This window comes from Squalius cephalus (genome assembly GCF_949319135.1).
Source record: "Squalius cephalus genome assembly, chromosome: 20".
NCBI lineage: Eukaryota > Metazoa > Chordata > Actinopteri > Cypriniformes > Leuciscidae > Squalius > Squalius cephalus.
Genome location: NC_137141.1, coordinates 20805513 through 20828312, shown reverse-complemented (window position 1 = coordinate 20828312; position 22800 = coordinate 20805513). Strand labels below are relative to the sequence as shown.

The 22800-nt window shown below is 35.9% G+C and overlaps 1 protein-coding gene across 5 annotated transcripts in view; it reads right to left on the bottom strand.

Annotated features, from left to right (window-relative positions):
- The window catches only part of dlgap2a (discs, large homolog-associated protein 2a), a 147807-nt gene that overhangs the window by 59796 nt on the left and 65211 nt on the right, over positions 1-22800 (bottom strand). For 3 of the 5 annotated variants that reach the window (XM_079852751.1, XM_079852747.1, XM_079852750.1), the window contains one exon: positions 18463-18495. The exons of the other annotated variants lie outside the window; for them this stretch is intronic. In XM_079852751.1, coding sequence (XP_079708877.1) covers positions 18463-18495 — 33 coding nt within the window. The remainder of the gene's footprint in view (positions 1-18462; positions 18496-22800) is intronic. 5 annotated transcript variants of the gene reach the window in all.

Below are 22800 nucleotides of genomic sequence, written 5' to 3'. Positions count from 1 at the left end.
AGGTTCCTGTGCCCATCATCAGCTGTGTGTATGTAATTTCAAACATATATTTAATTCAACAGATTAATTAAAAAACAAACAAGTAATTCATGTCACAATGTGCAAGTTCTCAGGAAATACAAAAAAATAGCAGATGTTTTTTTCCACCCCCATTTTGTCAACTGTTTTTTTCAAGCTATAGAAAAACATAACAAACACCAAAAATAAACTGATTATGGGTTTCAAGAACATCCTTATGCCATTTTAATTGTGTATGGCCATTAGTCATTTTACACATTAATTAACTGAGATCATTCTTCCGCCTCCCTTTCTCTCCTTGATGAACATGATTGACATTAAAGAATATGCTATTTGCAGTCAACAATGACAAGTTCACTCCATGAGCAAAAGTGATCAATAACAGGGGGTTTATTGAGATAAAATGAGAAGTATTCAGCTGGTCATGATCTCAACATGACAGCCTCCATTAGGCGACCCCCTCCATCTAAAATATATTAGTTTACTGATATGACAGGAGTCTTAATCTCATGTGAGAGAAAGTACATCATTTTAGACATTTTTTTAAAGGACTATTATTTTTTAAATAACACTTAGTTATGAAAAAATAAAAAATAAAATGCCACTGCAAAGAAGAATAAAATGTGTATCCAATTAAGGCTAAATCAAAAATCACTGCTTCTGTCTTGCAAGTTAGAACCAGTGCTATTCGCCAAACAGATTTTTTAATGTTGACCGCTATACTCAAGGGTCTTTAACCTGCTGTCAACATTTAAAACATGTCCCATCAGGCTTCGCTCCTTTGTGGGCAACAACTGTCATTTGGATGGTGGCCCTTGTGTGACATTTGTCACAGCGGCACCTCTGCACTGATTGCATTGGGGATCCCAGAACTGCCATGATCCAATCCCAAGACTTCACCTCTACAGCTCTGAAAATTACACCAGTAGAAAACCCTTAAGGGGAAAGTAAACATGTTTATGTGAGCTTATAATGATGTTCTATTTACAAAGTTCGGAAGGAGCACGTTCAGATTATCTAGCCAATCAGTGCGAGAGGAGGCTTATATATAGAGCCGACACAGCTCTGTTCCATGACCGTTTTTCCACCCCAACTTCTCACTCTCGATTTTTCCTATCCAAATACGCATATTTTATACTGATTACAGTATATGTAAGTGTGAACTACAAAAATAACCACACACACACACACACATACATATATATAAACAAATGTTTAATTTATAGGAAGTATAGTTTTAATAGTTATTTTTCATTTATATTTAATTTAGATCTATATGCGCACAATACTGGTGTTGCATCTTATACAATTCCACCCATAAACAATGTTTATCCTTCTATACTAAATAAAACTGAAATATTTCAAAATTTAAGCAGTGAATGTTTCAGAAGGAACCATTGATGCTGCATGACTCTTAGAACCGAGATAGCATCAACTTTCTCTCAACAACACGTCACCTTCAGTTGGCCTCAAAAGCAAACCTCAATCCATTCATGCAGGCATGTCAGCCAGCAGCGGAGGGGTTGAGAGATCAATGTTTGAGATGCATCTGTAATCTTCGTCTCACCGTGTGGGACAGATATGTCTCAGCAGAGTACAGAGCTGGATAGATTCAATTACAGGAGCAGCACTGAGGAAAAACAGCTGTCTGGCTAGTACGGCCCAAATCTGGTTAAAAACCATTAGACGGCACAACTGGAAAGGTCAATGATAGCATCAGAGAACGTCTCCTCTCTCTGACAGAGAAAAATGCATCATAGGAAGTAGGGCTGAACGATATTCTGTTTTAACATCGACATCGCGATGTGCAAATGAGCGATAGTCACATCGCCGGAACATGCGATGCGAAGGGTAACGTTAGTAGCACCCATAGTGTAAGAGAACGGTAGCACCAGGGTAGCACACAGTAAACACGAGTTTGTTGTATGGCTTTTTGCTGGGGTGACATACGCGTTCCGCGTGCCTGCACAGTGATTGTTTGCTCTGCCGCGCTCACCGCTCACAGCCAACATTCACTGGCAATCCTATAGTTAAAAATGCGCGACGAAGTGGATCGTCCGCAACAAAATCAAAATCAGCTATTTGGGACTAGCCTATTTCGTCTACAAAAAGGAGGATGTTGACCAAAAAGAGGTAGGCTACTTTGCTGGAGTGTTATAAAGTCGTGGATGGTTGTCTTTTTTTAAAAATCGTTTCGTGTTCGCATTTATGAGGAAAAAACAATGTTACGTGACATTATGGACGCGTCACGCGACCGTTATGAAAGCCGCACTAAAAGACTGCTTTAAAACTTTCACAGAGACCTCAAACAGAAAGCACAAAGCCTTTCTTTAAAACGAATTTCGTTTTGTATTAATTGTATCTTAATTTTAATCAGTATTTCATTATCCAATTTTCTGGATTTAATAAATAGGGCCTAGCCTAAAAATTAAATATAGCAGCCAGCGCCTGAACTGGAGATTAAGCTATCATCCATGAACCGAAACTCAGCATAAAAGGTAGTCTACTCGCCTCACACACCTAAAAATAACAATAATAATAAAAAAATAGAAATATAACTATTATCTACAGAAGAACCATTAAAAAAAAATGTATCTGTATGAAAAGTGCATTTCTCCCGATCACTGCTGCGAAGATCGCGAGTCAGTAATTGTCAACTTCATCTTTACAGAAAACACTTGTTTATTAATAAACAATTAAAATGTCTCACTGTAATATTTTACATATTATTAATCATTACTTTTGCTGGTTCTAGGTGCCGTTTACATGAACGCGTCACTGAATCAGAACAGAAAACATAATTTTTCGGGTCCTAGAACCTGAAGAACGTTAGGTCCTGTGTAGAACGTTCACCGAATTCTGAGAGAAATATGTTTCTGGAATAAAATATTAAGTGGCCTTTTTGTTACTTGTAATGAAGCTTGCTTATTAGTGAAATTATTAATAACATGGAATGGTAATTATTGACTTTAGCCTGGATTGATGGCTCGCAATATCGCGATATATATCGTTGGGAAAAAAATATCGCAATGTAATTTTTTTCCCAATATCGTGCAGCCCTAATAGGAAGTGGTGTTGTCACGATACTGGAATTTCCAACTACGATACGATGCCTTGAAAAATATCATTATTCGATACCATTTTCGATACTACGGGGAAAACTGCCATATATTCTGTCATATAGATAATTTGTTGTTATCTCATAATTTTTTTGATAATTTGGGTAATTTTGTTGCAACAAACAGCTTACACACAGAACAGTGAGGCTTTATTTGAATCACTGAACTAAATGTACAACTAAACAGACAGTAGTAAAATAAGAAAATTAAACAAATTGCAAATAATAGCACAAATAAATAAAATAGAATAAAGAGACAAATGAAAGACACAGCTTTAAGTTTTTCAGGTGAGTCTACCAGTAGTTTCATGTAAGAAATACTACTAGAAATTAAAGTAATCAAAAAAAATGAATGCTTACAATTAAAGTTATAAGAGTTATTACGTCAAGAGTAAAGAGTGACTTTCTTTTGTCTTTTGTTCTCTGATTAACAGGACAGACAGCAGCAGGATTATTAGGCTGCTGTCACTTTAAGAGCTTAAGCACGGATCCAATGGAATGTCACAAACCAACTGTATTTACCTGAATACTCTGCAAGACAGGCATTTTGACATAATTTTGTGTGTATTTGACCGTTTAAGCGCATTTGGCCTCGAAAAATAAGTCAATATGATACTCACGAGCTGTTTGAGAGGCGGCTGTATGTGAGTACCATTTATAGTTCATTGGAGCATGCGCGTTTGGTGTGAGGGCGAAGCTTGAAACAAGTCATGAACAGTTCATTTTTGAAAATTAAATTAAATTTGTTAAAAGATGCACCAATATTAAAATTCTGTCCCAAAACCAATTATACTTTCTACTTTGCCAAAATAAATTAAAAACAAAACTCTAAAAAAAAAAACAATCATTTTAAATGTTACTGTTCAAGTGAATTTAGGCATCACGGTATTATAATATACAGCATGGAAAATGGATATTCATTTGCTAAAGATCTAAAAACATCTACCAATTATGTATTAAGAATCCCTTGTTGCACTGATCTAATACAACGCTTCCCAAAGAGCGCAATCTCTGATCTTAGAGGTTTCATGAGGGCATCCCTAAACAAGACAACTGACAATCCCTTGGTGTATAAGGTACATGTAGTAATGGAGTACCGGTGGGCAAAAAACTAAATCAAATCTCAAGGAAATAGAGACAGCTTGAAGCAAGTGAACGCAAAGCATGGTTGATGTCGCATGCACAAGCCACTGGCATCTCAGACTGCTGTAGGAACTCTGCCACTGTGAATACAACTAGCAGACGCATGTACTTACACATTTTTGACTTCAACTCATATCAGGATTTGAGCAAGTTCTTGCTTTAGAGGCCAAGCTTAACTCTCTGTGCCAATTCAGCATAAAGTCTGGTTCAAAATAAATATTACCCTGAGAACCGAAAACTGTGTAAAGCCAGCCAATCGAATTGTATATTGAGATTTCAGACAGATTTTACCTTTTGTGTGTACAGTATGTATCAGACGGTCAGTAGTGGTCAGATGCTGAGATTAGGGAATTGTAACTGACATAATATGTGCACTTTATTGTCCTTTATGACAAAAAACTATATTTTCAAACAAAAATGGACAAATATATATATACTGTATATTGCTAATACATTAAATATATATATTTAATAATATAAAATAAATATGTTTTTGATTAGTTTTATCTGTGTAAATTTCCTTATATTTGGGCAATTTTATATATATTTTTTAAAAAATGAATACATTTAAACTGAACAAAATGTATTGAAAAAAACTTTACAAAACTAAAATTTAAATGATTGTCCCTTGATGTAGATTTTGTAATATACAATACCGTTTCCAGAAAAGTTGGGCCATTTTGTAAAATGGAATAAAATCAAGATTCTGTGATTTTTTCATTTTATTTAAACGTTATTTAACTGACAAAAGTACAAACAAAAGATTTTCAAGATTTTCACTGACCAACTTAATTGTATTTTGCAAATATAAACAAATTTTGACTTAAATGGCTACAAAACACTCCAAAAAGGTTGGGACAGAGGCATGTTTACCACTTTGTCACAACACCTTTCCTTTTAATTTCACTTTTTAATCATTTGAAAACTGACGATACTACAGTAATTCTTGAAATTTTGCAAGTTGCATTTTTGCCCAATCATGCCTGATACAAGACAGCTGCTCAACAGTCTGTGGTCATCGTTGTCTGATTCTCCTTTTCATGATGGGCCAAACAGTACATTTTCAATAACCGACAGATCTGGACTGCAGGCTGGCCATTCAAGCACATCCACGCTATTGTGTAGATTGTCTAAGAAACCCCTCTGTTGTAGCTTGTGCAGAATGAGGCCTGGCATTGTCTTCCTTCCCAGGCAAGATGTAATCTTGATGGCAGTATATATCTCTGTACAATTCCAATATACGTCTCCACGTCAGTGGTACCTTCACACATATGCAAGTCACCCATAACGCTTGCACTGATGCACCCCTATACCATGACAGCTTTTGCTCCTGTCACTGATGAAAGTCTAGATGGTCATCGTCTTTATGACTGAGAACTCGATGTCCGTTTTTTCCAAAAACAAGCTGAAATGTGGGCTCCTCTTGACCACAGCAGACATTTCCACTATCTTTTAGACCATCTGAGATGAGCTTGGGCCCAGTGAACTTGGTGACATCTCTGCATAGAATTGATGTATAGCCATCTCCTTGCGTAACTGAGATTCAAGTTGCATATCTTGATGCAGCGGCAGACTGTGTTAAGTAACAATGGTTTTCCAAAGAACTCCCGAGCACATGAGGCTATATTTAACATAGTAGCATGATGGTTTCTCATAAGGTCACACACATTCAACAGAGGTCTCCTGCCTTGCCCAACACAGACTAAGATTTCTCTAGATTCCCTGAATCTTTTCACAATATTATGTAAGTATGGTAAATGGTGAAAGAAAGACCTAAATACTTTGCAGTCTTGCATTGAAAAATGTGATTTTTGAATTGTTTGCCAATTCTCTTATGACATTTGGCACAAATTGGTGATCAGTGAAAATTACAAAATTAAGATTACAAAATACAAATAAGTTGATTGAGTACAATTAAGTTGACAATAGACATTTTTTTTTTTACTTTTGTCAGTTAAAGGGGTGGTTGATTATGATTTCACTTTTCTAACTTTAGTTAGTGTGTAATGTTGCTGTTTGAGCATAAACAACATCTGCAAAGTTACAATGCTCAAAGTTCAAAGCAAAGGGAGACATTTTCTTTTAAAGAAATTGCTTTTTAAGGACTACAACAAACGGCTGGTAGGGACTACACAACATTCCTCCTGGGTTAGTGACATCACCAACCCTAGAATTTACATAAAACCCGCCCCTTGAACAAGATTTATAGATTTTCAAGATAGAATATGCTAATCAATGACTAGAAGATAACTACACATCAGCTACATAAATTCATCAACTAACCATTCAGAAATGTCCTGTTGCATTCTACATGTTGTCGCTTCTTCTTGAGTCCCTCCATCATTGACTCCGTTGACATCATCTGACTCCAGTTTGAACATAAAAGGCAAAAAGTTTTTTAAATTTTCAGTGCATGTCTGACATGACACAAGCTGTTGAAGCTCCACCCTCTGTGCCGGGAGCGGCAGCTCATTTGCTTTTAAAGGAACAGACACAAAACCGTGCGTTTTTGCTCACCCTCAAAAAGTGACAACATGATATATAAAAATATCTGTAGGGAATTTTGAGCTAAAACTTCACACACACTCTGGGGACATCAAAGACATATTTTACATCTTGTGAAAAGGGCATCATACCACCCCTTTAAATAAAGGTTAACAAATACCACATTCTTGATTTTATTGCATTTTACAAATTGTCCCAATGTTTCTGGAAATGAGATTATATTTTGGCATTTGAAGTTTTAAACAAACTATATTTTCAAAAAATATATTTGCTTAAGCCATGTCGTTTATAGCATTTATTTTGTCCAGAATAACAAAAACAAAATTGATGTATGGGGTAATAGGTCTTGCGGAATACTAGTACAAAAAAGTACCACAAATGTAAAATAGCTTGATAATATTATGCAAATTCCGGCACCTGACTACATTGTGCTGCTATTTAGCACAGTTCTGCAGTTCAGACAGTGTGACAAAGCATGAAAGCTAAGGTAACATTTAGGGGTGTAATAATGCATTAATGGATCGAAGCAGTACATTTAACAAGCCAGTCCTATTAAGAACATAAATGTAAATGTGTTTTCAATTCAAATTAACAAAAAAAAGTTCAGTTTAGCAGTTTTAAAAAGTAAATAATGTGCTCAAAACAAGAGGTCAGAGTGGCTGCAGTGCATTACATATACCTTTTTCAGCTAAGAAAGACTTTCAGTGACATTTTACAGAGGTGACTTTGCTTCTACTCAGCTCTGTTTTGCACCTTTAATGATCTGTGAATGTTCTCTACCACTACTGAATTCACATCCCTATTCCAGAGATACTCCAATCTTCTCATTTTCATTCTCTTTGTGCTTTATGTGTAATGCATGGGAAATTTCTGACTCTAAAACTGCAGGAAATGAATGCAAGTTGCACATAAGGTGAACCTACAATACAATATACTTTGTGTACTGCATGCACATTGCACAATATTAAAATTGATATTCAAACACATCTCTCTCTCTGACCTTACACAGTCATGCTGTGACATTCATGCATCTATGCAGATATATTTGCAAGTTAGTTCTAGTTTTAAGGACTATTCTAAACAAACAGAAAGAAATGTAAGCGATCACACCTTCTCATCATATATTGTTTTGATGGTAGCAACAGCATTTATCAGGTGCATCTAAACTCTATATATCATGTTATATTTGATATACTGCAATCACTTTGCATTGCCTACTATAATATCTATACATTTCAGATTTTCTGCATGTAATTTGCCAAACATTCCTTCAAATCTTTTAAATAAATCCATTATTCATATTTTTACTCATTGTCTACTTGATTTTACATGGATCAGTAAGACTGCTCAACAGGAGTGCAGAGATTGAGAGATTTCCCAGAGACAAAGCACTATGCAGTTAAAAGCTGGTACAGAACATAAACCTCTTAAATAGATTAGTAAAAGTCAAGGTTTGCTGTAAAAGCTATAAAACTGGCCTATAAGACAAAACTCACTCTATGAGCACATGAGTTTATGGTCAGATGTATCCCTGAACTTGATTTTAGTCCCCAGTTGGTATTTGGCAGACATCTTGTCCATCTCCCGTCTAATCAATGTAAATGGATTTTTAAAATTAAAAATCTATGCTGCCCAATTCAGTGTGAGTTGATGTATCTCCCCACAGAGGGACTGTGCATTAGTGCATAATACCATTACAGACAGCTGTGGGGCAAGAACAGACTGGTGGGACCTGCTTAGATATCATGTGAGGACAGGGCAGAAACCAGACCACTATCCGCCTCCTTATTACTGTCTGCATGATGACTAACGAGAATGCCAGATTTTATCCTCATCACTGGGGTTTATGGGGTTTCACAGAGTTATGACAAGACACTAATGTCCATTACTGCCTACTGTCCACTGAAGAACACTGGACATTTGACAGTCTACACTCTCAGAAAAAAAGGATCAGTTTGGTTCTACTGTATATAGAAACCTATACATTTTAAAGAAGCCTTTATGGCAAAAAGGTTCTATTTAAGGTTCTTTTTAATGTTTAATGGGTTATTTCAATCTTTTCTAGTGATAGCGTGTTTACAAGCTGTTTAATTCATAGAAATTAATTGAAACAAATGAATTAAAACTAAATCTGTAAAATCTGTCATAGGCCATGTATTAAAACAGTCACACATTTCATTCCTGAATGAATAAATGTTTTGTACAAATCGGATGAGCCAATGATTTAAAGAAGCGTTATGCAGTTTTGGCAATTTCTTTGCTGTTTTATCGCTTTTTGCTCACGGGTTTCTCTATAGAGCTCCCCCTACAGCTTCGGAATAGATATTTGATTCATACAGACATTCTCTGACTCGCCCCCCTCCCATCCTCTCCCTCCTGTCATGTGCATTTGTTTTCAAAGAAGCCGGCAAACGCACGGAGCCATGTCCACTGAGGTATGTATGATACACAGAAGGCTAGCATATAAATGTTTATATAGTGTATGTGTGCAGTGCCGTAAAGCAATTCGTTACATGGCGAGACCTGATATCACGCGATACTTCCTGACACTGCCCGCCGGCCCAAAGTTGCAAGGGTGGTTTTTCTGCTCAAAGGCGCTAGGGGGATGCGAGAAGACCACCATTCAACCCGAAAACAGTCATATAACCATTCCAATGACTCCAAAGCTGTTCAGTTAAGGTAAAAAATCCTGCATAGTTCACCTTTAAAGACTCACACATTATGGAATATGTAAGTTTCGCCACTAGAGGTCGCTTATTCAAAACAATAACAAAGGATTAGCTTGATGACGCCATGAATGAGCATGGAATCATGAACCTCCATAGTCGATAAAAAGCAATCTGACGGGACTCAAGGCAGAAATCATGTTCATAGATGAGCTAAAGTATTTAAGTTTTATTACCATACTGTTGTATGAAGTAGGATGGGCCGAGAGTGGAACTTGGCCAGTGGAGCGAATGCTAATGAGAGACACCTGCATGACACGTTGGCCTCGAGTCCCATGGAGGAGCTCCAGAAGGATATAAGAAGGAATGATGGCAGTGAAGGGTCGAGAGAGGACCAGGTATGGGACATTTTACGTTGCTGTTTTTATTATGCTTATATGCCGTAGTTGTATGCTTTTGATATGTTGTTTATGTCTACTGCAATTAAAGTTATGTTTAATGTTTAATGCAGAATGCTGCCTCCTTCTTCCCTGAACTTGAACTTTGTTCCAGTTACGTTTGATCACTTAAATTCACATTATTTTAACTCATTCTAATGAAATAGCCACGAGTGCTGAATTACTCATACAGGTCAATTTATTCGACAAATTAAAATTGTGGGGTAACACAGCACTGTTTTACTTGGTCAAAAGATTAATACTAAAATACATTAGAGTGTGTTGAAAGTCATGTTATAACGTTACTCTGTGCGTTAGCTCGGTGGCTGGTATGATACACTTGTTGCACATTGCAGTAAGCTAGATCGATAGAATATCATATTAATAAAAGATAGATGACTTGTGTTGCTAATTGGGGTGCAGATCATTTTAAAATATATTGTACGGTGGAGAAAATGCTGTATTACTGTTACTAGCTCTTTTTGATTATGCCATGTTATCTTATCTACATACATGTTACTCGCAGTAAATAAAAGAAAACAAGAGATTCAAACAATAAGACTAACCATGTTGCGCTAGTATATATCAATGACTAGATTTCTGTCAATAAAGTTATCTAAACAGTTGCTTACCTGTCTAATAAAACACATAATATATTAAAGCATCTCTGGTGTTTCCATGGTTTTTATGAAAGTAGGACCGGAAATCAAGTGTAACGCAGATCCGACATCATTGACAAGTGACGCAATGACACGGGCCCTTACACTAGTTAAAATTGTGAATTTATCTGGATTTAAACATTGTTGGAAACATTTTGGATAATATAAGTACACAATTGAACAAAATATATAACACTGTGCTAGTGGTTTTGGGATATTTTAATGCAAATTTTTTAGATATTGTGCCTTTAAAACAGTCCTGTTTCAATTCTGAATGAATAAATGTTTTGTACAACCTGTTGAGCAAATGATTCAATGACTTGCTCATTAAACAGTCACATGTTTCATTGTTGTTGCATGAATTGGTAAAATAAATGACTTATGAAAACATTTGTCACCACCTACAGGTGTAACAGGTATAGAAATTATACTGTTAAATGTATGTAATGTTAAGTACATATACCTGATGTAACTGCCTGATCAAAATAAGTGCTTTCCCCCTTTAATTGTTGTGATGTCATGAGCCAACATAATTTCCTGTTCTGTCTTTTCCTTTCCCTTTTGCATTGTAACTGAATGGGAGAGGTAGGTTTAATTTGTTTTCTGATAATCTCATTTAATCCTTATTGCAATTATTGCTTCATGTCTATATTTTCACCCCAATTCATGTGTATAAGGCTCACATGTGTGATTATTTTTGTCATTTTACCCTTTTTTAGTTATATTTTTGTCTTCTGCTGAATATGTGAAAATGAGAGCACATGGTGACAAGTGCACATCATATTTATTTTATAGAGAACGTTAAGGGCAATTCATTCAAAGAGGCTGCTTATTTGTTCTTTCTCTGTTGTATTTTCTTGTTTTTTTCTTTACTCAATTTATGTTTCATGCTCCTTTTTGTCCCTTTTGCATTGTAACTGAATGGGAGACAGAACGTTAAGGGCAACTCATTCAAAGAGGCTGTTTATTTGTTCTTTTATATCAGGAATAAAAGATCCAGTGAAACTGCCACCTGCTGTCCTGTGTCTAACTCCACAAATTTACACAACACAGAATAAAGTGTTTCATAAATGGTGTCGCTGGCCGCACATCACGCTTGACATTGTGAGCCACCAGTTACATGTGGTGCCGTGACCCAGGTGGGAGTGAGGTTTGGGGAGTTAGTGTAACTGTCATAGGCCAGTAAGAGCTGTGTATGTAAACCTCACTCCCCTGATCTCAAGAGGCACTATAGCGACTGACGCTAGAGACTGCGTTCTTTAGCCTCCTTGTAAGAGCGCCCGCCGACCACGGTTCGAATCCTGCTTCGAGCGGGTTGAGTAGGACCAGTTACACAGGCACAACCTGCAAAAAGAGTCTAAAAAATCCCAACCATATTGAAAAACCTAATAGAGGATCAAGGTCCGGGTCTGGACCCTGGCGAGACATAACCACAACAGTAGCACAATTTTGACCAATTCTACAGTTTAAATTAAGCAGCGCATCAAAACAACAGAGCGGTACTCACCACAAGCGCTCAGAGTCATTTATGGTAATGATCCTTCGGTGCTATATTCTCTAATATTTTTATCAAGAGCCAAACACGCTTCATTCAAGCCCTCTCCGTTCCATGTACGTTATTGCTTCTCGCTCCTGCCACATTAAAAGATGCAGATGACGGGGTTTTTTAACAGTATCAAAAACACAGTGAACCGCAAAACAGATTAGCCTAATACTTATGATAAAACACTGCAGAAAATGAGAATGCAGCAAATACAAATAATGTTATCTGTCATACATACAGTATATGACCGGTCAAGTAAACAAGTTTTTTGACAACTACTTCTTTTTTTCCATCTACAGCACATTTAGCATTAGGCTATTAAGAGCATTTCATAATAAACAATATTATAATTGGGAAAAGTATTTGTAGATGGAAAGACAATTTAAACTTTAAAATAACTAACTTTGTTTTCTGCTCATGATTATAAACTTTAATTGAATACCACACATACACTGCAATGCTAATTAAATTAACTGTTGTAAAAAAGGTTTTGATCATACTAAACAGTTAATATTAGTTTTCATTGCATTTAATGTCTGTGTTCGCTTTATACTGTATGTCCTTTTTTTAAAGACAGAAAAGTCCATATCGGGAAGAAGTTAGTGTCAAGTCTTGAGTGCCATCTTGTTTTCCTGCCAATAAATTCAATAAAGGGCCCTGTGGTTCACGCGCACAGAGAGTGTGAACCAGCTCTGGAGCTGGGTCAGGATAAAAACCTTGTTTACAGTGAAGACACACGTCTCCCCTGGCAACACAGCGGGCAAGAATTCTGCCAGCACAACAAAAAAGCAAAGTGATGAGACACTTAAAGATCTCATAAATTAAAAAGAAGAAAAAAATAAGAGGAAAAGGGAATCTTTTATGGCTTTAATTGAGCTCTCTCTCTCACACGCACACAAACCCACGACGCCACACAACCCTTCCTTCTGCATACTTGCTTCTCAATATTCTAAAATCACTCAAGCAGAAGGATCTGTGAAATCTAGTTGGACTCTTGTGAATCGATTTCAAACATGATGCTCAGTGAAGTGAATAAACATTTTCCATACAGACATTAGCTGATGCTTCTCTCTCATACTGTATTTTATCACTGTCATGTAACAAAGGAAAACAATTTCCATCATTAAATAACTACAGCGAGAATCAAAAACATGTTCATTTGAATATTTTATTATTATGTAGCAGGTTTAATTTCCTTTCTGATTGCTCTCTGCAGTTTATCAGAAAGCACTCTGGTAACAGTAATGCTTAATGAACTACGATGAACTAACCTTGATCATTCAACAGCACTTCTAATGTTCAAGTTCACGTTCAAATTCAACAAGGTTATATACAAGAGAGTGGTCAGGAATGAGAGATGAAAATGTAATCAGAGTCTGTTGTTCTAATTGGATTGTGGTGTGCAATTTAATGCAGAAACAATGAAGTCATAGGCTCTGTATACTTTCGATTGATATTACTAAATAAATATGAAAATGTCTGTGGTGTTGTCAACTATAATGTTTTGACTACATAATGAGGCTGGGTTGTTTTTTTGCTGCATAACTGGATGAACAAATGGCACAAAGAAAACGGATACAGTTTGACCCAGATTAAGGTTGGATCGATAGCAAAACATTGGCTGTGATACAATACCAGCCTTTGTATCAATACTATATCGGTCAAGTGATAGTAAAGACAAATGATATTACAAATGTTAAAAATTTTCAAATAAATGCTGTTCTTTGAAACGTTTTATAAATCAAAGAATCCTAAAAAAGTACAGTATCGCAGTTTACAGAAAAAGATTAGACAGAAGACGCTTTTGTCACGATCCCCAGCTGGAGTTCCCTTGTTGTTTGCCTGTTTTTTGGATTACAATTGTGCAATACCCTTTTAATAAATACTTCGTTTGGATCCTCAACGTTTCTGTTTCGGAGAAGTATATGTCAGCTTTTCATCATTGATAATAAGAAATGTTTTTTTTAAGCACTAGATCAGTATATCAGAATGATATTTGATAGCAATTTTCAGTAGCTATTTCTTCGCCATCACAGGAACAAATTTCATTTAATAAAATATATAAATAGAAAGCAGTAATTATAAATTGTAATAATATTCAATATTACTGTTTTTACTTTTATTTGATGAAGATGAACGAATGTCTTACGGGTTTGGAACCACATGAGTGTGAGTAATAACAGAATTTTCATTTTTGGGTGAAATAGGCTATCACTTTAACATCCACCTTTATGCTTAAAGGAGAACTCCGGTCAATTTTAACATTGAGCTCATTTTTTTGTAAATTTGGAGTGCTGTCAGTACAGAGAACAACAACAAAAATCGGTGTTGCCTACACCGTGTTATCCTCTTTTTAAAATTTGCACCCTGTTGACTTCAATGGGGCAAGTTTTAAACCTGCTTTTAGCCTCTTAACATCCTTGATGTGTCATTACAAGTGCCCAGCCATGTGAGTGATTCCTTCAGAGTGAACACGGTGAATCTGACTGCAGTAGATGTGAAAGATGAATCAAAATGAAGTTAATTCAGCCAGCGCTCATAACTGTATTTATTTCCTGTTTTCGGTCGAAGTCCACAGTAGTCGATTGTCGAGTTCACGTGCGTGATCATAGGTAACTAAACCTATGCGCGTGAACTCGACAATCGACTACTTTGGACTTCAACCGAAAACAGGATGTAAATACAGGTATGAGCGCTGGCTGAATTATTATCATTTTTATTCATATCTTTCACATCTACTGCAGTCAGATTCACCGTGTTCACTCTGAAGGAATCACTCACATGGCTGGGCACTTGTAATGACACATCAAGGATGTTAAGAGACTAAAAGCAGGTTTAAAACTTGCCCCATTTAAGTCAACAGGGTGCAAATTTTAAAAAGAGGATAACACGGTGTAGGCAACACCGATTTTTGTCGTTGTTCTCTGTATTGACAGCACTCCAAATTTACAAAAAAATGAGCTCAATGTTAAAATTGACCGGAGTTCTCCTTTAATCTGTGCGAAATGCTCACCAGAATGTAAGATACAGTATAGAGCTAAATGTTAATACTGCTAATGTTGACTGTGCTTAGGTTTGTTCAGGTACCAAAATATGGAAAATTGTGATAACGTACTACTGAATATAGCACATACTTCTGCAGTTATAGATTTCTTCCAGCTGTTTAACTCTGACCAACGCAGGCTCTATGCCTCCAAAACGTCTCTGCTGCCACTTGGATAAAAAGCAGGTTTTGATGACTGTTTGGATTAAGATGTTGTTGCCTCTAGCTTGGCAAACTGTCATCCTGTATCTGTGGCTGTTAAGGGCAAATATTCACAATATATTTATTATGATTTTATAGTAATGATATATAAAACTACAACATAACTTATTCAAAAATATGCAATATGCCACATTCAAATGTTTTAGTAAAAATATAGGTAGGTAAATGCAATTTAAATGCAATTTATTATCAGGTTTTATTATATTGGTGCCCTTTATTTAAAGCCATATCAGGTCAACAAAAGAATTTTTAAAATACTGATACATTTTCAGCCAAGCCCCATTTCCAACCTCCGACGCTGTATACTTTATTTACTGAGCTGAAGCCACATAATTTACTTGGAAATGGCTGTCCATGTTTCTTAGCAGTTTTTTAAGTAAAAACACTTTGGTCACACTTTACAGTAGTTTAATTCTCACTATTAACTATTACTTTTGCCTCAATAAACTCCTCTTATTAATAGTAAGGGAGTTGTTAAGTTTAGGTATCGGGTAAAATGTAGATGTAGAATATGGTCATGCAGAATAAGGAATTATGTGCTTAATTAGCAATAAACAGCCAATATGCATGCTAATAAGCAACTAGTGAGAGTTGGACATTAAACTAAAGTGTAACCAAAACTTTTTCTTATTAGAAAATATTTTTTTCAGTCTTTGTTGTTGTGTCATATGATATAATTTTGCCTATTTTTGTAAAGCGCAAAAGAAAAGGTGCATTACAAATAAAATGTATTACTATTATTATTATTAGCTTAATTTAAATTATGGAAGTTTGCTTCCGCCACTGATTAAAAAATAAAAAAGGTCAAATTGGTGCATTGACACCAATATACTGTATGAGAACTGAACTGAGCTGGAAAATGACATCACGGTTTTCTCCAGAGCTTTATTACAACAAAACTGAACCATCACTGAACTTACTAAAGCTGGACTATGACACTATTTTCTTCTAGAAACAAACTTTGTTTGTAAAGAAAACAAACTTTCACTGTAAAGCTGCTTTGAAACAATCTGTATTGTAAAAAGCGCTTTTACTGTATCTCACAATTCGGATGTTTTTTCTCACAACTGGAAGTTTACATCTCGCAATTCTGACTTTTTTCTCACAACTGCATGATATAAACTTGCAATTGTGAGTTATAAAGCTAGCAATGGCAAGTTATAATGTCAATGCAAAGTCAATTGCATGATAATACCAGAGAAACAAGTGTGCAGCCATCTTTAGAATATTGTCAGTGAACTTCTGTTTTTGAGGTAGCTTTGTATTTCTATGGCATCGCTGAGGAATTAGCTGGTGAAGTGGATTTACTTATTGTAGAGTTAATGAAAGTTATCATGAGCATTGTAATGTTTGAAGAAGATGTCTTAATAAATATCAGTAGACCGGGAAGATTTTAAAATGAGCAGTTCATTCATTAGTGCATAAGATTGCAGTGGAAATAAAATCAAGTGCAGCACTGAAAAGGGGCGGGGTTACAGAAGGTCTGTACATAGATGAGAGTCACAAGACTGGACAAAACACAAAAGAAACAAGAAGACTTAAATACAAGGAACAAACAAAGGGAACTAATAAGGACACAGCTGAACAGAATGACTAATTAAATGAGTAACCAAGGAGACAAACTAGTGGCGGGAAACTGAGAACAAACGAGACAGGAAACTGATGAATGCAAACTTACTTACATGTAATGAATGTAAATTCCATGTCGCCTAAATTAAACTAACTGAACATTTGTTTAATAGCTAGTAAATATCTTGCAATCCTGACTTTCTTTCTCACACTTGCGAATTTATCTCGCAATTCTGAGAATTATTATTATTATTATTTTTTGAATTATGAGATTAAAAGTCACAATTATCTTTTCAATTGTTTTATTCCTTGGCGGAAACAAGCTTCCATAAATAATAACGAGAAGGCACCGCTAATAAAGTTAGGCAGATAGCACACGTACATCACAGAGACGTCTATTTGATGTGCGTGTTTACGTCTGGAAGACGTATTTTTAAGAGTGTTTGCTCATCTGCAATACGTCTATAGGACGTTTCCTGTCAGATGTCAAATAGACGTTTAGAAGAGGATATAAAAGCTGCTGTCGCTTAATGAAGATTTGACGGGTGAACTTGGGGTAGGGCTGAACGATAATGGTTAAATCTTTACGGTCTGTCGGTTAAACTGATAATCATTTTTTTGCTCACATTATAACCGCGATTAATCATATCATAGCCTATAGACAACAAAGAACAAAATACTCGTCGTTGTGTTTTTTTCTCTTTCTTTTTGCCATTTTCATCTTTGAAATGGATAAGCACTGCAAAATGGTAAAACCTTTAAAAAGCTTATTCTCTCAAAAGCTAAAATGTGAGAAAGTGAAATTTGTAATATTTTCCAATAAATAACTTTTGCTACGTATTGTAGCACAGAGGTTGCATAAGTGCATTAATTCACCATCCATGATCGAAAAAAGAAAACCATTAATCGTTTAAAAAAAATCTCAGTTCTATCACTGTGTCCGATCTTAGCAGATACATATGTAGGCCTATGACAATGTATAGCAGATAAATATGTGTGGAATATGGTGAATAAATGGTGAGTAAAGAAATATTACTCTTAGTGAAGCCTAACACAGCAAAATCATAATCACTGTCATGTTTCAACACCTCAATCACTAAAACAAATCCAGCACTAATTCACATTAAAACAACATGCAAAACACAAAGTCTGAATAAGGAACTCCAGGTCAGATCAAAGGGAAGCACAGGATGATATAAAAAAAATTGAAAAAGAAAGGAAAGTGATGAGTAAATGAAAGCAGATTAGCAGGTCTTCTGTTCAATTTGTTTGTGAATCAGTCACGTTAGCAGCGGTGAAGCAGAGAGAGACACAGCCTCGTTTCTACTGAAGCACAGCCAGCTGTGATGATGCAAGCAGCGAGGAATCACAACACAATTGACCGCCAGCGGCTCAGCATCATGATGAATTTAAGCATTTAAGCATAAAAAGTGCATGTGCTTTCTGAACTCCCCACCGTGCCATTAGAGCCCACAAACACAGTCTGGGTTAAGTGTTAACTACCATACACACAGTTCTGGAGATGAGGAACACACTCACCTTCGGTCTCACCACACAATGTGCACTGTGACTCTACAGAATAAAAAAAAAAAAAGAGAGAGAGTGAACTTTGTGCAAACTTTTACATACCCAGAGTGATATGTTGATTGCATTACAGTGTGAGGACAATCTCCTTGTTGAACATTTAAAACCCTTAAAATGACATTTTTCATGATTGGGTGTCTTCGACTAGGCACTTTTAAAGTATCCAAGGGGTTGATTTATTTTTAGAGCTTGGTTTTAAATTTAAACCATTAGCAATATAGAGTACACTCAGAATCTGATATCATATCTTTATATAAATTAAATACATAACCCAAATTACTGTATAAATAAATGCATATTTTTGAAGTTTTCCAAATGTCCAAATACATCATAAAAATATAAATTATTAAAACTATGATAATTTGAACAGTAAAATAATCACTCTTAATAAAAACATTAAATTAGTAAATTAGTGTGAGATTTGAGACCATATGTGAAGAAAATAAATATGTACTGTATAGCATATGCACATAACTGCATGCATATACTGTATTTCAGTGGACAAAATAAATAAAACTAGAGAGAGAAAATGTGTGTTTACCAAGACTGTTTTAAGTGCCCATAGCTGAAATAATAAACAAACACCCAATTATTCATACAGTAAGTAAGCACTATTCCATTAAATAATCAGTTAGTCTCACCTGCGTTAGGAAATCTCAGGATTTTCCTACTATTAAATCAGTCTGCATTCTTAAATGTATTCTCTTACCAGTAAAGTATTTTGGTAAAATATTTTGTACTCCATAATCATTATATCTGTGGCCTCAATGTGCAAAATCACAAACAAATACTTTTGGGTTCAATTACAATCTACTTTCTGAACACTAAATACACAGGCTTGCAGCCTTGCACACACAAACACATTTTTGCAGCCGAAATGCAAACAAAACATAACTAAAGCAAATATAAATATAAATGCATGCAATTTACAATATATGCAAAAGAACATTACAGCCTTTTCTTTAAAAATGTAAAGATTCTTAGCTACATAAATATATAAAATAAAATAAAAATTTCCTTTCAAGAAAACAACTTTATGTAAGGGATAATGTAGAGTGAGGCGGTTGTTATAGCGAATACAACCCCGACAGGCTGATCAGGACACAGACGTGAAGCGGAGGCCATTATTACACTTTGGTGGGTAGCCATGTAATTGACCAAATAAATCAATAATTTGACACAAAATATTGATTTAAAAAGGAGTTTATTGATTTAAAAACGATTATATTGCTTCTGCTAAAGAAAATAGTCAGTTCCGTCTCTACGGTTAGAATCCTGCGTCCATAGCAACGCTCTGTTTTTCATGGCAACGGTGTGTTATACTTCGCAGCGGTCTGTAATCAAGAAATAACACACCGCATTCTACATTGGAATTCAACCAAGCCATGTAATAATCATCTGTAAAACACGGGCTCTTCAAAAGAGTATGCCATAAAAAATGAAAAACTATACAAATTCTGTCATGTAGCCTCTCAATTAAATTAAAAAGAACCACTATAGTATAAAAGACCTTGCGGCGCTACAGCAAAGATTTAAATAGTCATTCTGCTGTGTTGAATGGATGATTCAGTGAGTATGATTAGTATTCATTCTATAGTCTATTTAAGCCATATTCCCATGCCGTTAATTCAGAAACAACTGACATTTGTTCATAATCATGTTGAGAGATGTGAACAGGCAACAAACTCAACAGACCAATCTTCTCATCAAGTGACTTGTGTTTCTGGCAGACTCCAAATATATACAATCCAGTCCAAACGTCATAAATGATGCCTAAACTGGGGGACATGATTTAGTATCATTTCAAACACAAATGCCCAAAAATTACTTTGGCAAATGCAGTGAAAATCCATTTATTCCTTTCTGGGCCTTTATTGGCATGATGACTGGAGCTTTTAATTCCTGAAGTTATTAAACTCCCTCTCTGAAAGTGAACCAATACAACCTCAGTCTATACAGTGACACCACATAGGATGAATTCAGGTTGATTGGGACACTTTTTCCCAGTCATCCCAATGGCAAAAAGTGTTCCACAACCTGAATTCACCCTATTTGCCATGTTACTCCTCCACATTTTGAAAGAAGTTTAATTAGGACTTAACAGTAGCTAGAATTGGACGCCAAAATAACACGCGCGAACTGGCTTAGCGTTTCAGTTCATTCCACAATGAAGCATTCCATAATTAACACCAGTATTTGCATATTAGCCTTGTGAGCTCACACTCTCTGCTTTAGTTGGCGTTGTGTTATAAGTGGGAGTGTCAGTGGTGATAATTAGCTTTTCTGTTCTGGTCTTTTTTCACAGGCACACAGAGGCTTTTCTTCGGCTCTGTGAGGAGACGGAGTGTTAATGCCCGATTATATCATTATAGAACTATTCTAAATACTATTTTTTGTGAACTCCAAATCTCATTTGATGAGGTCATGAGAAACAAATTGATTAACATGAGCAGAATCATGTACAGAGATAAACGAGTCTATAGTTAATAGAGGTCAGTTCAAAGATGATCAGTGCAGATACAATATATTGACAAGCTTCCTGGCTTGTGTAAACACACAGAAACGCACATACGTACGCCTGTTACTCTATTTAGATTACTATTGATTTCAGTTTCTGCACTCCAAAATAATCCCTCTTGTGCTTGGCTAACTGCTCCTGCAGGAGCTGACAAAGCACTTCTGTACTTTCAGATAGCATCAGACTTTATGAAGACTGTTAGCACTCAGTCTATCATAAGCACTCTGCTTGTAAGAGCTCTCGTTCCCCAAGAGTAAAACAGATAACAACATACCAAGTGTGCAAAAGGATGAGAGAATATACTGCATTCAGACTAACAGCATGTGTATTAAAGGGGTCATATAATGCCATTTTTGTACAAGCCAATATGATTCTTTAGGGTCTAAATTAAAAGTTTGTAATATACTTTAATTAAAAATTCTCATTAGTATTGAAAGAAAACACTCATTTTACCTGGTCAAAAACATCTCTGTTTTCAGCACGCTGTTTAAGTGCATGTGTCTTTAAATGATAATGAGCTTTGCTCACCCCGCCCCTCTGTTCTGTGCGTGCACCGTTGGTAACACAATAACACAATAACCATAACGCGTTGTTCATTATAAACGTGGGATTATGAATTATATTGAGAACGTCGTACATAGAAAACATGCCGTAATGTACCCTGAGTGTAAACCTTAGCCGCATTCATCGTGAAGTGTGCTAGCAATTTGCAAAGATTAATATAAATATTAATATAAAGGTTAATAAAACGTTACACTCACTTCAGTGCTTCTGGAGGTGCAGCAGGAACACGAATAGTTGGTACCGATCCTTTTTTCAGGACCAGCTTCTTAGCAAAACCAGCTTTATACTGACCCTGATAAAGTAGTCTGGTGTGTGAAATGATTCGCGCAAACATGAAAGCATTGACGTTGATCGTGGGGAATATTCCCTTCGAAATCAAAACTCAGCCACTGTGTCTTCAGCGGTTCGGATTTAGGAACATCAAAATGACTGCTTTGTTCCTTATTACACCCAAGAACAGAACACCACAATCGCTTAGACGCCATTCTGCTCATAGACAGTGCTCCAGCGTATCAACAATGACGCGCAGACTATGATTCACGAGCGAGGGCGGGTCTGTGTTGAAACGCTGCTGTCAATCAACAATCATGGGAGGGGCGTCAATTTTGTGACGTCACAAAATCGAACGGCTGAATTTGATAAAGGGGAAAACATAATAAGGAGATTAAAAAAAAAACACTGGATGGATTTTTATCATTTTATGATGGTTGTGTACATGCACTGACAACACACGTTTCAGTACAATCAACTTGTAAAAGTGCATGTACCATTATATGACCCCTTTAATGATTTTTTTACTTTAATACTTTTTAGACAAAATATTGCCATTACCTTGTCAAATTTTGCTCTGGCAACAATAGTTCCAAACATAGCCACGGTGAAATTAACAGTCGCACATCAAACAGCACAGTGGTGTTTTGTTCCTGAATAAATCCATTCAGTGGCTGCGTCCAAAATCGCATACTCTCTTGAGTAAGTACTTGTTTTGTCATTACTTCACTACCATTAAAAAAAGTATGCTCTATATAGAAGGAATGTGTGTAGTATGAATGTAGTCTGGACATACAACATTCACCATGTTATCATTTTCATTTGAATCATTTGAATCTCGCCAGTAGTAGTAGGTCATCCGGGTACTTTTTGCCTATTCTTTTATGAGGACTGTGAATACTTCTTTTGTCACATGTTCTTCGCCTACTAAAACAGTAGTA